Source organism: Perna viridis, chromosome 6 (genome assembly GCF_037379345.1).
Source record: "Perna viridis isolate PV_CMFRI_1.1 ecotype Kerala chromosome 6, ASM3737934v1, whole genome shotgun sequence".
NCBI lineage: Eukaryota > Metazoa > Mollusca > Bivalvia > Mytilida > Mytilidae > Perna > Perna viridis.
The window spans coordinates 36278821-36297954 of record NC_142450.1 but is presented as its reverse complement, the minus strand read 5'-3'; the positions used below and the strand labels follow the sequence as shown (position 1 = coordinate 36297954).

Below are 19134 nucleotides of genomic sequence, written 5' to 3'. Positions count from 1 at the left end.
TCCAGGTTTTACCTTGATATTGCCACTGTTTTTGACTATTCCTTTTGAATATTGCCTGGTGTTTATCATTTGATACTTTTATTACAATTTATGTATAAGCCTTCATTAACGGATGGAAGAATTATTAAGTTTCTTAAAAGTACAGTCATGCGCGGTGTATTTATAATTTATAAATGAAGACTAATTTTCCATCAAAATCCGACATTTCAAGTGCAAGTCCAATGGAACGATCCCTTCCTGCGCTGCAAATACATTTTTCGCTACTCTTCAGTCGGTTTTAATAATTCAATGGAATTACTCATAAATGAATAACACGCTTTTAACTATTTTATGGTACAGAGAATGACATTGTCCAACTCAAAGAAAATTCAATCAAAGAAAAATAAATACAATGTCATTTGTTTTTACGTTTGCCTGCTGAAAGTACAAATCTCTATTTTACTCTACATTTTGCGCCTGCATCGTCTTCACAATTATCGCAATTGACAGTCAAAAGGCGTTAATTATGCTAATAGATTCCAGGAGTTATTAACATAGGAGCAAGAAACTGTTAGCAGGTCAGCAATTCTGAATAATAAATTAAGGATATTATAGAGATATTGATATGTTCGATATGTTGAAGGAATATTAATGGAGAATGTCATGTATACAGTAAGTAAGTATTACTTAAGAACAGTTGAATTCAAAGTTATGTTGACGGCCGGATGTTTCTTGAAAACTTTTACGAACACACACGATCGTGTCTTCTAGATTTGAGGCTGTCCAATTTTGTCATAAGATGGTTACTTAAAAATAGATCTCCAACTGTTTGTTGATTTTTTTAATATTCTCCATACTATTTTTCATCTTCACTTTCTAGAAAACTTTGCGACTTATAGAAGCGTTAAGTTTGGGTAGTAAATATTGAGATAATATTGTCTGTATTTACTGCTGTCTTTGTCTGTATTTACTGCTGTCCTTGTCTAATTTTCTGTTAAATAATCAATCCCATTTATTGTTTCTGTTTATCGTACTATATAAATTAATGACAATACATTGTTAATGTAAATCGTAGAAGAAACAAGATCGGATTATAATTACTATTATAGCAGGTTAATTCAGTACGGAACCATTTATTTTATCGATACATGAATCTTAACTTTTTATCGAAATGACACGAAGATGTTGTCAATAATTTTAACTGAATACATTAATAGTGTTCCTGCAATACAATACCGTTTGTAACTTTACTTAGAAGGTGAAAAAATCAACACCATTCATCCATAAGGTAAACAAGCTAGATGCATACCCTAAGTACTTTCATATCAAAGTTTGAAGCAATATCTCCCTCTCGCGAGTGGATTCCGAGTGCCAGTAATTGCGCTTCAATTAGTATTTCGTACAAAGTTGTTCTTCTTAAAAGTATGAAACATTTTGTCTGGAAGTTATCCTTATAAGCCATTTTCAAATTATTTCTTAATGTTAGGATGGTAAGAATAACCCGCTGTATTTTGTTTGTTAAAATGATTTCAGTGAGAATTAAGTCGCGTGTTTATATATTTATACTTTTCTGTATCTGAATTTCTTTGAAATATATATTTTGGCATTAATGACCATAAAATATCTATTGTGTACATAATTGTTGGACAACTACGAATTCGTCACGATGAATAACTATCCACTGAAATGATTTTTTTTACAATATTGGTGGCGTTCCACAATGTCATTGACGTTTTATCTAAGCAGTTCTCATTACGTTTGTTACTAGGATCTAACAGTTCTCATTAGGTTTTACCAAACTTGAAAACAACAACACAGATTTCTGATCATATTTGTAATGAACTCTAGAAATCTACCTTCAAATCTTAGCGCATGTATGTACGACTGATTTAGCTATCATTTATTAAAAAAACAATTCTGTTCTATTACGAGCAGACCTGCCTTTAAAAATCAACTCGGAGGAAAAAATTTAGAACAATCATCCATTATTCTTCGTGTAATGTAGTTTGCACATTGCAAATACTGTTGTTTTTTTTTTATTTGACCCGATCTTTAATAAACTATGTTTATATTTTGGGTATAGGGTATAATGTATTATAAAGACAAGACGCAATAAGTCATTGAAAAGACCAAATTATATATGGTTTATTGATAGACATTGCATGGATTTAAGACATTCATTTTCGATGGGACGGGCTAAAATAATCGTTTAATTGATAGTAAAAGAATTTATACTCAAATAACCTTGATGTCTTAAATGTGAATGACAAGTCAGTCAATGTGTACATAACCTTTATGTATAGGACATCAAATGGTACAACAGCACGGTACCGGAAATCCTTACAGCCATACCTTCACGAATAGCATAACATGTATTGACGTCAAGCTTAAAAGCTTCAACTAACTATACTCATAATTTTCCACATGTTAGCAGTAATCGGAGCTCAATGAGCATGTTATGCGGTAATTGTAACAATGATGATTAACATTTATTAGTTTGGCTTGAGCGTTTACAGTGGCTTATGAAAGACCCCAGTTTTTAACAGACTGGACATTTATAAAAATGAAGTTGACTGTCTTAAATTGTTCATCATTTAACAAAAAGAAATGTTCGGTTAATATATCCAGTCATTTTCTCTGATATTCATATTTGAATTTCTTAAAAATCTAATAGTGAGTACACTTTCTAATTTATGTATGTTGTCATTGTATTGTTTCAAATTGTTCTTTAAATCATGTTGTTATCCTTAAACTTTTATTTTTACATCATTTTTATTTAAAAATATAATGTATAATATTTTTTTACCAATTGCTTTATCTATTTAATCTGACAAGAGTTTCAACCTTGCGATATTAACAGTAGATCCAAGTCACATTTAATTAAGGAAGACGTCTCAAGAGAATAAATCGTTTTAATAGATGTCACTTTAGTATAATACATTTTTTTGTTTTGGTCAATTACAAAATGAACTCAATAAAATAAAGTGTTTTTACAATAATAAAAACTGTAGATTAATATATCTAATATAATAATATGATGGTTTTGCATTTTTTATTATGCCATGCGGTTTACATATTGTTCGTCATTAATTTACGATTAACAATTAGATATACATGAAATTATTCGTTCATGCTTAAAATATATCATGTAACATTTGTAAGGTTAAATGAAAAAAAAACGTTATTAATGTTACATGGATTACCTTACTAATTGGAACTAAATCAAGATCATGTTAAATCTTTGCTGTCGCGATATGTTTTAACAATTTATTATTGCATATATTAAACAAAACCATTACCATAAATACAGAATTGCTGATATAAATTTCTTGAAATATGATCAACTGAATCATTTTATGACCTAATAAAACAATTCGATTGATTTTAGTTATGCTTATATTAAAATAAACAACTCAACTATAGGTTTTGGCGAAAATTGTCATGACTTTAATGAATTCAACAAAATCAACTTGTCAACAAACAAATTGTATGTTGACGCAGGAATGAAATAAATATATTGATGTTCACTGACGGGCAACCATCATAAAGTTTGTAAAGTCACCACCGGGCTACCAGTAGGACGATTGATAAATTCCGACAACACACAATCTTTTTTCTAGACACACATTCTATGGTTAGTCATGACGCTTTGTGGTTACTGATGATATTGTTCTATCTGGAAAAAAACAAACAGCAGAAAAAGGTATCGAAATAAAGGGGTTTTGAGTGGGAGGGATTTCGATTGTATTCCTTCCAACATCAAACTGTGAATGATAAACTAACAACATTCCTTTACAAATACAATTCCTTTGAAAGCGGGACAAGTATATACCTTTGCACGGGTTTAAAAGCGCGCAATCGCTTATACCCTTTAAAATTCTTTTGAATATCGCTTAGATATTTAACAATTTCAAGTAAATGATAACATATAAACGATAAAAAATTGTATTAATGCAATACAAAAACTTAATGGTTGATTCATTAAATTTAGTGAATTACCCTCGCAATCATTTTTGTTTCTTGAAATGTTAAGGAGGTAGACCTAGGTCAAAGGACATAACTCATGAAATCAATATGTTTGCATCATATTCAATTTCACCAAAGCCTCTCAAGCTTTCATTTGAAGCAGAATAAAATTAATCCAAATTAATTAGATGCTTACATACGATACTTGTAAAATGGTAAATACAAACGTTCCATTGATTTTTAAGAGTTGTGTCCCTAACCCTAGGTCTACCCCTTAAGGTTATTATTGCAAAAATATTGGAAGAATCAGGGCCACCAAACATATACTATTTGTATTGTGCAACTGAACTGTCATTCTCTGAAATAATAACCTATCCATAAATTACATTGTAAAATAAAGAAATATAATTCACCCTAGGATAAGGGTGATAGATATATCAGCTTTTTCCATATTGAATAAACTGTAGTCATCTAAGAGTTTAATACTCCTTTTTTAATTCTTGACTACTATCTTTTTGATTTTAAACAAAAACCCATATGGATCTAGGAGTTATATACAATACACATATGAACAGGAAAGTGAACAGGTTGTTACATCAGGATAATTAAAATACTAACGACGAACAAGCTCATGTTGGTTGCAATTGTTCTATTTGTCTCTTCCTTAATCAATTGAACTATTCCTATTTAGCTTTTTCTTCAATTGTATGTAGACATGGTAGGGGTTTATAAAAAATATGTCCAAGCCTGCAGTTAGTTGGGCATTTAAGTCTTAAAATTATTGTAAAAATAGTATCTTAAAATATTTTACCCTGCTGGGTACCAAGTCATGACTATTGCGATGGTTTTCAACTTTCCTTCATATAGCCCTCTGTTATACGGACTTTCTTTTTTTATTATACCTTTCCTCGACTGTTGGCTATAGTTCATTAGTCGGTAGTCGTTAGAAGATATAAAATAATCCATTGAAAACAATTACAAGCACTCAAGAAATGATTATGTATTTGGTATTTTCATTATTTACCGCAAAGATTGTTTTTTTTAATTTTAAAATTTATAGTAATATTTTAGTTGCTTTTCAACCTTTCTATAGTCTGATACTTACATCAAATATTTGTTTTGAATTACATCATACCTATTCTGTACTTGATAAATTAAACTATAATCGGATATATTGATGCGATTACCAACGATAAGTAAGTAAAGGAGGTTAATCTTTTATTGTTAATTTTTTTTATCCTTCATCACATATTATAAAGCTGAACACAGTGATTTGTTTTATTACTTACATATTGTATTGTTGCAAGACACTGTTACTAATTTGTTTTAATTAAAAACTGTTTTAAGTATGACATTTAATGTCAGTGTTTCACGCACGATATGACAAGACTATTTCACAGGAATTATCTTTGCTTGAATTCTCTTGATTTACTAGTTTCAAGTATTTTCCTGCTGTGATCGAGAGCTGTCGAGGGTCATTTCATACTTTGAATTTTTCAAGTAAGTAAGATAATCAAAAAGTCTTAACCTTATTCATAACCTTAAAATACCGTGTTCGCTTTCAATATGTGCATATATCATTTTGAAGTTTGACTTTTATACTTCACAATGGTTCCTGTAATATTAATATAAGATTACTATAAACATATATCCTTTTCATTTATCTGATAGAATTTCGTTCCAATGGTAAATACATTTATTTATTTATTCATTATTCCATTTTTGACATTGTGTACAATGTGAAATTATATTTAAGTTCTTCTAAATGAAATTAATTCATTAGAATTGAATCAAGAATTATTATTTAAGAAAAAAACTAATTTGATAAGTATAAAAACTATTTTTCGAACGCTTGATTCTTTATTATGAGCTAACAGTAGAGAGACAACGGACAACACTTGCACAGATTTTCTCACTATGTAGTGTTTTATTCAATTCAATGCCCTGAATATATTCCTTTATTTTCTTTTTATTTGGACGGACAGTCAGAAAGACACACACACTGACTATTTAATACATTTTAATTTCTGAATACAGGCGTATAAAATCCATCACTGGATACATTCGTACCTTTTAAGCTATGGATTTTAGTATCCTTCATACCATTTGAATTTAGATTATTGGCAGATAGACTCTTGTTTAACTTTAACCTATAATTGTATTAAGATTAACCATGAAAAAGCAAGTAAACTATTATACCAAGCATTTTTATCTATATCAGTTTCAATGTTTTAAACAGTTATACATGTATATGAGTTTATCTATACTTTACCTCACAGTGATAAAATGAATTACATAAACTTTATGGAACTGATGTAAACGTACACATTTTATAAGTTCAAAGTTAAAAGTAGTTTGTTAATTGAAAGTTCAATTCCGAACATCATATAAAAAAAACACATAAGATATGACTTAGCAACAAAATTAGCGAACACCAATCCGATCCATAGTCAAGTCAAGGCAAAAATAAATCGGAAAAATAGATATTACACCACCATAGCAGCTGGTAGCGCAATGGCCCTGACTTGGTACAGGCATTTCAAACGAAATTATGGCATAAATCAATGCACTTAACCCCCCTCTTTCATTGCGGCATGAATATACAATGGGTGATTAAATAACATTTCATGCTATTGTGTCATAATCGGTAAACCAGCAGTCATATTAGCACAAAGAACAAAAAAACAAAACAACAAAAAAAAGAAAAGACAAATATGAATCCATTTGATGAGAACATTCTAAGTTAAATATAGACGTTGTGAAGGACCTTTATGGAATTCGAACTATATTATTTGACTATTTACACCCGTCACACTTCATCAGCCCGTTGGCGGTGAGAAATTGCCCAGGGTGCACTGTACAGTTACATTAAGGCACACTGGTTCGCACACCAAGTTACCCCCCGTCAAATTTTGTAAAACGTAAAATTAAAAGTTGAAATTTGATAGATATATTGTTTAAATGTAGTTAGGCATTTACACATAAACAGATGTAATATATGTAATGGTAAACAGGTGTAATTTAAATGAAGAACGGTATCCGGAACGTTTCAGTCCCCTGCCGTATTAGGTTCTCTCTCCTCAGCATCAGATGGCTGATTTTCAAAATACCTCATTTCGCACGAACTATTGGAACTAAAATTGTGAGAGAATGAATCGAAAAGAGTAAATTTATTTTTACCCTTTTCCCTCCTACTCAATGCATGCTTTCATCATGTGGTAGTGTCTAAGTGCCTCATATTTCATAAAACAGTATTTGGCTGTTAGTTTTAGAAAGGCACCCCTGATTTGCACTTTAACTCAGTAATATTAATATTTTTTTCAGTATGTTACCATGGCTACTGGATTTTATAACAATAATCACTAAATTACTTATAAATAACTTGAATCTCCACGCACCAAGGATTTCAAAAATATGCATTTTTGATGACAAAACACTAGAAATTTCTGTGCGGGCTGCCTCTAAACAGCTTTATTTCAACAAAATGAGACCAAATTTCAGAAATGACCTAACTGTATTGTACTCCATCATTCATAATAGGTTAGAGGTTAAAATCATCTTAGCAAAAATTGTTTTATTCTATACATAATCATTACAATATTTGCATGTTTACGGTATGAAATACTTTTTAAAAATATTATTGTCGTATCTGTATTTCTGGTCGTAAAATTAGGGCACGTTCTTATGTGACCTAGAATATGCACGAAAATATTATAATTGTCTAGAAAAGCTTGCCGAAGTTATATGTTCTAATTAAGTAGATCTTAAATTGCTTTCGTAACACAAAGTGGTCATGTTTTGTGTAATAAAACTGACAATCGAACTCATTATACAGAAAAATATTGTAAAACATTTCCAAAAGAGACTTGACCAACAGCGGTATTCATCACTTACGTTTTTTAAATAAGTATTTATATATTTTTTGTGCATTGACTAAAACACAACAGTATGCCTTAATTTTAAAACACCTCTAGTTAACCTTTCAGAATTACAATTTTCCCTACAAACAAATTGGTAATCTTTGTGACATCATTCGATAAAAAGCTTATTTCTAAATGTTTCCTTTTAAAGGCGATAAGTACTTAGCGTAAATGACATTATAAATAGTAAGGTTATCAAGTCATTCTCAGCATCAAGCTTCTACCACAAAATTAAATCAGACGTCAGCGAGAAAAAAATGCAGTTAATGATCAGTACATAGGCATGAAGTTGTCAGTATGGTCGTCATCTTTTAGTGATAGAGAAGTTATCTAGGTTATAGAGATCAACACTGTATATTTTTACTAGTTGAGTCGGTTATTGGTTTTGAAAGCAGACATCCTCCTTCAGGCGGTAGACCTGGGGAAGGGGCACAACTCTTGAAATCAGTGGTATGTTTGAACCATATTCAATTTCACCTAAGCCTTTCAAGGTTTTTAATTAATCAAAACAATAAACGCATAGTGGATGCAGAATCCGTCTCAATGAAGGAATGAAACTACTTAGTTACAAGATTACTTTTCAGTAGCTAGTAATAGATTTCAAACTTTTTTCATATAATAAAGTATCAAAACTCATTTTTCCAATGATTCCATAAACAGAATTTAGAAGAATTATTGAATTGATTTTCATGTTTTTTCAACCCTTTTTACAAATGTGAGAAAAAATTAGTTTTTTTTTAAATTTGCAACTTTTCTGCAAGTGGGGTGAAGCAACTTTTGACCTAACCAATATAATTGTTCTTTGGTGCAGATCAATTACCGTACATAATATTATATAATAACCTGGAGATCTTCAGCAGAATATCAGATATTGTTAAAATTTAACGGAAATATCACAGTATGTATACTTCAATGTTTATAGAAACAATATTTTGATCAATTTATTTTTTTTCTTTTATGCACCATCCTGGGTAAAAATCAGGCAATGAATGGCACATTATTTAGCTGAATTTGGTCTTTTATGACAAGAATATATTCAATACATCTAGGAAATATTCAAAAAGTTATTCAAATTCACCCTAAAGCATCTATGACATAAATATCTTTTTTACTGATTATATCTAAGGTATTAATACTTGGATAATACAATAAAATCTCTGCGTTTGTATTCTTCATGTGCCCATCATATTTTGCCTGATTCTTAGACAGAGAAGTACTTAAAGCATATTGTTCTTGGACCTTCAGTCCATGTGTTTGCTTTTTAGGACTAAATCAAAAATATATAGAAAAAATCACATTCTTATTTTTATCCTTGACTGGGAACAGTTTCTCACGTGTGAACAAGAAAAGGTTGTCCTCGTGTGACTTTCAACCAGGTCTGCAGTTCTCATTCAAGACAATATTTTGCAATTTGTATTGTAAGTATATATTTAAATCTTGTATGATAATGGTGACTTGCAGTTATTGAGAGGTTGCATTGTTGATAATAATCCGTCTCATACAGATACAACGTATTAACCTGGACAGTAAAAGTAGAAAGCTTTATTAAATACTCCAGTATTTAGATAAAAAATAAAAGAGGACGGATTAATTATCCAGAAATCGTCATGATGAAATCGCATGTAGATATGTTTCTCTAAAGATTGATTAGAGTACCAAACAGTATTTTGTTCAAAGTAATACAGTAAAATCTATCTAACAGGAACCAATTTTGAACTTTAAAATTTGTTCTGTTAATACACTTGTTTGGTTTACTAAGATGTAAAATACATTTAAATTGATATTAAGAAACAAAAATGGTCATGTTTAGAAAGGTTTCATTGTATCTCTCAATCACTGTTTTTAATAATAAATTCTAACTATTTTAAAGAACCATTGTTTAAAACCTAAGCGATGTTATACTTATACTTTAACGTAACTTCGTTGTAACTGATAACTATTACGCAAGTCAAAATACAGCATGTACCTCATTGGCAAAATTTATAAAATTGTGCTCCTTTCTCAATAAAACATTAAAAAAAAATTAGCAATGACTATAGTAAATGTTTTTACCATGAGCATTCTTTTGTTAGAACACAACATTGAAAGTGACAATTTTTCGTAGCCAAACTTAATCAAATTATGTGCTTTCCATAATGCGGATTGTTCACTCGATTCTGAGATTATATTTTTTTACCTTATAGTATTTATCTCAGTATAGTATAATTTGTGTTTGACTAAAGATTAATGTCTATTTAGCTTCATCATCGTTGTATGTATAATAAATACCAATTAACGTAACATTAACGATTGTCAATTGTTATTACCATATAAACATACTCTGGGTACAGGGACTTTATATGTTTCTAGAAAAGAAGAGTCCATGTACCCTACAGGTGCACCTGGTCCTTCCTCCGAGTTTTTAGTGGAGTCCGAGTTGTATAAAAAATCATAGAATGTAAAATTGATAGCTTAGTACTTCGAGTTTTATATATTCTTGCTATTTTTAGCTCACCTAAACGTCCTCAACATTTTTTTTTTCAAAAGTCTTCTCCTTTAGAAGATTGGTCTAAAACTGGTTGACCAATTTGAACCAAACTTGGTGTGAGTGTTCACTCAGGTTTTCTGGATAGAATTGATATGGGAATTTTTATCCGTCGAAAAACATGGTCTCCGTTACTAAAAATATATCATAAGGGTCGGTCAGACGTATATATATCTCCACAAACATCAGGCTTACGCATACATTCTGACACAGGTAAAAGTGATCAGCATGATATAATGAGATCTATCTATGGTCAAATTTTTGTTTTAATCTGCTGCGCCATGTTGAAGTAATTGCCTTTTTTCGACATTTTTCACCTATTTTTAACGTTGTTTTTTTTTTAAATCTTATCCTCTAAAACTACCAGACCAATTAGAACCAAACTTAGTATAAATATTCCTTAGGGTATTTTGCATTGATCTGATGTGGGGGTTTTTGATTAAATAAAAACATGGACGCTTATACCATAAATAAAACGAAGTAGTCAGTCAAAAGTTTTTTCTCATATATCTCCAAAATCGTTATGCTTAGCCAAATTCTTTTGATTGCCGAAAACGATTCATATAATAAGGCCTACAAAGGTCTGCTTAAATTAAAGAATTGTTGTTCTTGAAAGATGAGAAAGTTTTTTACAGTAATATCTTAAAAACTGTGATAGATAGAAAGAAACTTTCAATTGCCGAAATGATCCGTATGTTAATGCCTACAAAAGTCTGCGGGAATTATAGATGTCGGACTACTCCTTGTTAGAGTAAATGCCCTTGAAAGGCGAAAAATGATGTTTTAGCAGTTTTTAGCCTTTGAAAGACAAACAATTTGACCAGGTTAACGATTCAAGTTCCTGGGAGCCTTTTGTTTTATTAGGACATACTTACCGCCTCTATTTCACACCATGATAGGTTTTTACCAAGATAGGTTTTTACCACGATAGGTTTTTACCAAGATAGGTTTTTACCATGATAGGTTTTTACCACGATAGGTTTTTACCACGATAGGTTTTTACCAAGATAGGTTTTTACCACGATATGTTTTTACCACGATATGTTTTTACCATGATAGGTTTTTACCACGATAGGTTTTTACCATGATAGGTTTTTACCACGATAGGTTTTTACCACGATAGGTTTTTACCAAGATAGGTTTTTACAAAGATAGGTTTTTACCAAGATAGGTTTTTACCATGATAGGTTTTTACCAAGATAGGTTTTTACCACGATAGGTTTTTACCATGATAGGTTTTTACCAAGCTGTATTATACTTTGATACTATCATTTGATTTTGTTTTGTTTTCAAATGACTGAATACTGTACACAACTATTTGAAAATTGTTAATTGGAGCATTTTCCTGTCATGAGTTTCTGCAACAATTTTTTTTTTAAATTTCCAAAATTTTAAAATTATATCGGGTGTGATAAAATCTGGAAGTAACAAGTATGCTACATCTGTTATAGGTTATTTTTGTCCTTTGCAATGAAGTTAAATTAAAATTTAAGTTATGACAAGTGAATTATACTGAAAGAGACATTTAATCTACTTACATTATAACTTATAGTGGATAAAATGTAAACAAAATCAGTGTCATTACAATTTCACTTTCCAAATTTTAAATACATTGTTGATATTAACCTATTGTTTAATTAGAAATTTTTTTTTAAACTTCCCATGCCAAAAACTGCGTTTGGTACTCGAAAAACACAGCTATTGAAACGTTTTCTGCTCATACTTTGTACCTCATTCATTTCGTATTGAAATGGATTAACTGTGGTGTAACTTAATAATTGATATATCCTAAGTTTATCTATTTGCACTGGCTATTGTGTGCCTAAAATGAGACTTTGGTTACCTTTTAGTACCATCTTCCGTATTTTTGTTATACTGTAAGTCTGTACTGAATTGTGCTGTTTGTCCTTTTAACTTGTGTTCATGACTATTATAGGATTATGTTACGATTGTTGGACACCAAATTGTCAGTTGCATAAAATAAGCTTAAAACAAGATACACCATTTCATACTTATCGTTTTTTACACCAAATATAAATCAAAGTACTAATAATAGAAACAAGAAGGAAGAATGCGATACTTGATTGAAAAGTGATGATATTAATATTTGTAATGTCTTAGTTTATGGTTGGTTAAAAGAAAAGTGATCGATAGATTAAGACATGCTTTTATAAATGGATTATAAACGTGGGAAAACTGAAAGCTTAATTCAGATAACCAAGGTTTCTGCATATTTTTAAAATACCAAAGGCAGTCGCGTAGTGTTACTGATTAAGAGACAGCAACTATTCATTTATTATTGGTATACGAATGTTAATGTAAATTTAATATTCAAACAAATCACTCGAAAATCAGGTAAGCTTTCTTTAGATATTTACGTTCGCAAACAATTGTATCGAAATCTAAAAACACAAATTCGTTATAAGTTGTCTTTTTCCTTTATTTCATAAGGTATATGTTTTACAAATTCTTTTAAATACCATATTGTATCACTATGTATTGTAGCTCTTGCTTTCGATTTATTCTCTTTCATATATGAAGAAAATTAATTATTTATGATATCGGCAACAAAATACCGAAGCGTCAACAGTGGGATGATTCAAATACGCCATAATCCGGCTTAAATGTGAACACATTCACATGAAACGATCTACATATACAATGCAGCGAACCGAATAAAAAGATAACACATAAAAAACTAAAGATAAAGGAAACAAGACGTCAAAATAAAAACTAAAGATAAAGAAACAAGACGTCAAAATAAAAACTAAAGCAGTAGCAATATGAACGCTCACAAAAAGACGGGATTTACATCAGATGCTACGGAAGGGTAAGCATATCCTGCTCCACCACCGATTCAGCCACAGAAACTTTTTATCAATATTCTTGTCTTATAATGCACTTGAATACTTGTTTGTCATTTTTGTGTCGACTTTTGACATTTCTTTCTTAAAGCAACAGTGGTTTTACAAAACTCTGCTAGCACTGCTTAAGCGAACAGAAACATACATGCGACGAATAAAATAGCTATACTAATACAAATTAATTCAATGAAATTCAAAAAATATATATACAGATAAAAACTATTAACCCGAGGTGATATAAATATTATTAACGGGAAAAGGAAATGCTATTAAGTCACGTGAATAACCGAGTAGAACAGTTTTGACTGTATAAAACAATGAATGACTGTATATGTTGATGTTGAAAAACAACAACAGTATGCTAATGCTAAGCTACATGTTCTTACAATAAATTGATATTTAATGATTCATTGGAAAAAGTGCACCTATAGCTATATTGAAATTACCTGTGCTCAAAGGGCAAACAATGAACGAGCACTGATTTTGTAAATTATTGCAAGTGTGTAAAGTTACCACAGTTCAGGGATTCACGGCATAAATGGTTACAATTTAGATATATATATGTTTGCATACGATTATCAATTTAATTTTCCAGTACATATTATATAGGTTTTTTATAGAAATCTAAAGCTCATATTCGTATTTTTAGTAACGGCGTATTGGAATTTTAAGTATTAATACAAGATATTGTAACTTCATTTTAAAACGAAAAAAGGTTGTACAAAAATCCGTCAAAAAAGTAATCATAATTGCATCTGTTCAAAGAAAAAATGGTAATTAATATTTTCACTTTTATTTTAGGCAAGAGATATATGTCATACCAGTAGAAGAGTTTGTTGGATTAAAAAGTATAGATCAAAAGGATTTGGAGCAGCATTTGAAAAACAAATGCACATCATAGAACATGAACAAAAATAAAATGCTTATGGAATTAAAAATAATTGTCGGGATAATCTTGGTTCTTGAATTTGTAATTGGCGTTTTCTTTAATATCACCGTTCTGCTTTTACCAGAGCCAAAATGGTCAAAAAATATGAAAACAGGAAACAATCTTATAAAGAACTTACATATTTTTGATCTGACTATTTGTATCTGTCTTGTACCGTTAACATTTGCTGTTTTAATGAATTCACCGAAAGTTAATGAAATTCTTTGTTTCTTTCATGAGTCTTTGGTCGCGTTCGCGACCAGCGGTCTTTGTGTCAATATCCTATTTATAAGCATGGAAAGATATGCATCAATTGCATCGTCGTCAACATTCAAATTCGTTCAAAAGTCAAAAATTTTTATAGTTTTTATATGGGTCGTTTCAACTATTGGATTCATTCTACCCTGGATTAATATGGGAGTGAAAAACGAACATGTAGAGGATATAATTCACAAGGAGGAAAATCAATCTTTGGTTGATTGTGAACATCTCATAACATCCTATAATGAATACAATATCTATGAAATTTATAGCATAGGTATATTCGCATTTACATTTATTGGAACTTTGTTTTGCTACTTTCAAATCTATAGAGTTGCAAAAAAGAGATTGGTTATTAAAACAAATAACAATGGAGACAAAAAGGCTCTTGCAAAGCAACAACAGGAAAAACGTGCTTTTAAAGTGACTGTATCAATTGTTGGGTGCTTTCTGTTTTGCTGGAGCCTGTTTGTTTCGGTAAGTCTTGTAGAAATGGTGGCTGAACCTAGCATAACTGTGAACGCAGCACATCTTGTGTCTCTAACCGTCATATTTCTTTCCACAATTATTCATCCGGTTTTATATCGATTCATCCATGGAGACATCAAAAGACTAATCAGAAGACGAGGACACGATGTGTCTGAAAATTCAATAACAAAAAGCAATGCCGTGTCCCCATACGTAAAAAGCGTGGCTATAACACATTCGGGTGAGTACCCAACTACATCACAAATAAGTACGATTGAGAAGGGAAAGATGGAAATTGCAAATAGGAACCAGTTGGTTATCCCAAATACGTCCACAAAAGAAAATAAACTATCAGTAAGTTTTAGCACGGACTACGGATCGACTAGTGGGACCACAGTGACAGACCTATCAAACTGTAGCGATGTGTAAAATCTGTGATATTTTGAATTTTGACTATGTTTATTTTGTAATATTTCCAGAAGTAATTTTTATGCATTGAGGGTTTTACATTTTATTGGCTGTTACGTCTTCTTTGAACACTATAATTTGTTAGTTTCAAGGGTAGCTGTCAATGTCGCTTATATGCAATTTGTGCCCTCTGAATATTGTAATTATTCATTTTATATGTGTTGTTATCCACCTTTTGTTTTGCATTCCGGAACCTTTTGCTATCTACGTAAAATATTATTGTCTTTTGTTTTCGTTCTGTAAAAGAAAACAATTGTTCCGTTCTAGTTTTTTTAGATGATTATCATTCATTTTTTCCGATCTAGAGTAGTAGAATAAATTTCTTGACATTATCTACTTGACTGCTTTAAAAAATTACTTGCGTTTATTTTTTTCAAAAATGATAGCAAAGCTGTGACGTAGCAATAACAATTAGAAATCAAATAATGTTGTAATTTGTGATAGTCAACAGATAAAACGATAATTCGAATGGTGAATATGTCAACAAAAAAAAACATTAACTCCACCGGGATGAAAATTTCAAATCAAGGCCAGCCCTTAGTTTTCGATGAACGAGAGTAAACCCTTACATAACAGAGCAAGTTGCAGCTGGGCCCAAAACATAATCATACACAGGCACAGCAAAAGAGTTGCCCTATACACGAGTAACAGAAAAATAAACTTAAGGTAAAGACGAAACGAGACATAAAGAGGCCAGAAATTCCTGACTTGGAACAGACGCATAACATGCGGCGAGATTTAAAAACTTTGGCGTGATAAGAGCTTTATTCGTTACACTTACAGTATATTAGTTCACGTCGTTATCATGAGTTATATGTTACAAATGGTCATTAATGTTACACTCCATCGATGTATGCTGTCACTGTAATGAAAAAACTGTAATAAAACTGTAATAAAAATTTTTTTAAATGTTTACTTTATTGTTATATAATGTATTCAAAGCATAACTTTCACAGATTACTGTAACTCAAATGCCATGATGTAAGTATACGCACAGAAAAGAAATGCATGCATTACGATAAAACAATATAACCACAAGTCACACACGTCTATTTAGAAAAGAACAATTTGGTACCTAAATCTCAACTTGTTTATTGAAAAGACATTACAAAATATCTTCCTTCTGAAAGAAAAACATTTTACTCTACTTATTTGTATTAAGTTCTATTTTTAATGTAGGTGTGGCAATTTTTTCTTGATTATTATTCATATAGATATTTAACTAAGGCACTTCATAACTTGCCTTTTATCTTAACATATTAGCACTAAGCAGATAAATTGTTGCCAAAGAAATAGTGATATCAAAATGTTCAGATAGAACAAAATTTAACAATGATTTGTATATTACAAAATTTTACATTGTCCCAATATTTTATACAAATAGGAATCGGGATTACGGCTAGAGAATGAAAGTAGGCACATTAAACAAAGAACATGAAAAACCGAGATATCAAGAACATAGAAAAAAGTAAATGAGCATGGCAGACTATATTTACAACTAGTAGCATGGGTCAGGTTCAATGGTACGTAGGACGCAAATTAAAGAAACCTTATTTGGACAGAAAGTAAAGTCCATTTTCATTGAACGTAAATTATAAAACAAATGGGTCATATACGATTATTGGTAAACTGTAATTTGATATTAAGCGCATATATTTATTGTTTAACTCGAGCAACAATTGAAATACATAAGAAGATTACCACATCAAATTAATCTGACTACTGCAAAATATCGGCTAAGCCATTCACCGTGACGCCATCTTTGGCTACAACAATTTTTTTCTAAATGTATATGTTCAAACTACAGTAATCATTGGAGTAACATATTAGAAAGTAAGGGAAAATCACATTCCTCTGTTGAAAATTGCGGAAACAAAAAATATCAGTGAAATCATGGATAATAAGTAAAAATCCACATCTGTGAAAAAAATGACTACTTATATCGGCTGCGTAAGCGACCCATTTAGATAAAATATATCATGCAATGTACAGTATTGAACAAAAACTGAGTCGGATAGAAACAAAAATTGTAGTCGTCCTCATATAAATACAAACTATGTCCTAACAATTGCATGCTGCTGGTCGATGATTCTTTGAAAATAAGACCATATTTCGGGGTTCATACGATAAGCTCTAAAATGCCTTTCTATAGGAATGTAAAAACAGATAGTCTCTGTAGCTTTTCTAAGCTTAAGTACAACGTGTCATTGTAGAAATTGAAATTAAATAGGCACGTGTTGATTAATTTTCATCACAAATGAAAAACATTGAGGGTACTGAATGTTTCAATCAACCTGCATGTCATCAAGCAAAAAGGATTTTTTTCACTTTTGTTTGAATTCTAAGTAAAAATGAATATTCAAACACATTTAACAAATTCTTTGATTTAAGATAAAATACATGCTTTTTCTTGCAAAAATAAAAAGGATAACAATGTTCTAAACATCTCCTTATATCTCTTTTATAAATGCAGGGATTTGTTTATGCTTGGTAGATATGTAACATTACTATAGGAATTAAATTCATAGGTACCATAATGTTTCCTTCAGTTCACACGCCTGAGTATCTCGAATTTGCATACGTACATAGATAAAGGATTATAACACAAACATTGAACAAGATGGCAAAATCTAATTGCAAACAAACCAAATTTGCAAGTGTTTTAACTCTACAGAACAACCTATGATATTATACATGTCAGAAGATTAAAGGTTGGCTTTTAGCAATATTCTATGGGATGGGGATCTTAACATATGTGTTGTATTTGTGCAATTTTTATTTTTACATCAATGGGTCACTATCCATTTTTTTATACCTACTATACACCAGCCACTGTGCATTACATTGTAACCAGAATGTGACTAGTTATTGATTGTTAAAAAATAAAACTTGTCTAATACCAAATCCAAAATATCCAACGCAGGTACCATGGTCTTACCGTGAATGACATGAAAGAAACATTTTACAGTAGATACTATAATTATGACATTTTAATCATATTCCTAAACATCTGATGTTTACTGAGATAGCGATTTGAGAAACTTTCCCTTGTTATGTTAACACACGGTTCTGATTAAACTCTACGATTGGATTTAATTGTAGTAGGATGTGTTTGACTGTTCGTCATTTTAGCTTGTTTATATGGACCATGTCATTCTCAACAAAACATGAAACTCTATTAGTATGTATAATTTGTTCACAAGTCTCCATAGTTTCGTACCTATTGTTAATATATTCTAATAAATTGTAAGAACAACTCCGATCACTTGTAGATTATTCTACTATTTGCCCGTTCCGTGCACGAGTTAAATCTTAATGCGTTCTTGGAACGAGTGATCATATTTTGTTTATTCACATCAACCAATTGATTATCCTATTTATTATACAAATTTCCTCCATTATTCGTGCAATTTTCGACATTAATTTTAAATTTTGTGAAGGGTGGATTGATATTCGTGTCATGACGTTTTGTGGTGTTTTGGAGAAAATCCGGGAACATTCGACCAATCACTGCTATCTATAATAAATCACGTTACGTGTGTATACATTATTTTAAATTTATAAAACCGTAAAATGTTAGGTTTCTTGGCAATTCTTGAATTCCTGACAAGGTAATAACTATTTATTCAATATATGGTTGCCACAAACTCCCCTAAATATCTCGATCAAGTCGTTGTCACGATAGATGAATAGAATGAGGTAAACACACTTAAAAAGGCATCTTACCAGACCAATAACATATAATGATTTATAATA

The 19134-nt window shown here is 30.7% G+C and overlaps 1 protein-coding gene across 1 annotated transcript in view; it reads left to right on the top strand.

The window, feature by feature from the left end:
* The window catches only part of LOC148614759 (G protein-coupled receptor 22-like), a 46521-nt gene extending 30228 nt beyond the window's left edge, over positions 1–16293 (top strand). Inside the window, exon 4 of the mRNA XM_088589100.1 lies at positions 14055–16293. Coding sequence (XP_088445226.1) covers positions 14158–15339 — 1182 coding nt within the window. The 5' untranslated portion in view covers positions 14055–14157 and the 3' untranslated portion in view covers positions 15340–16293. The remainder of the gene's footprint in view (positions 1–14054) is intronic.
* The last annotated feature ends 2841 nt before the right edge of the window (positions 16294–19134 follow it).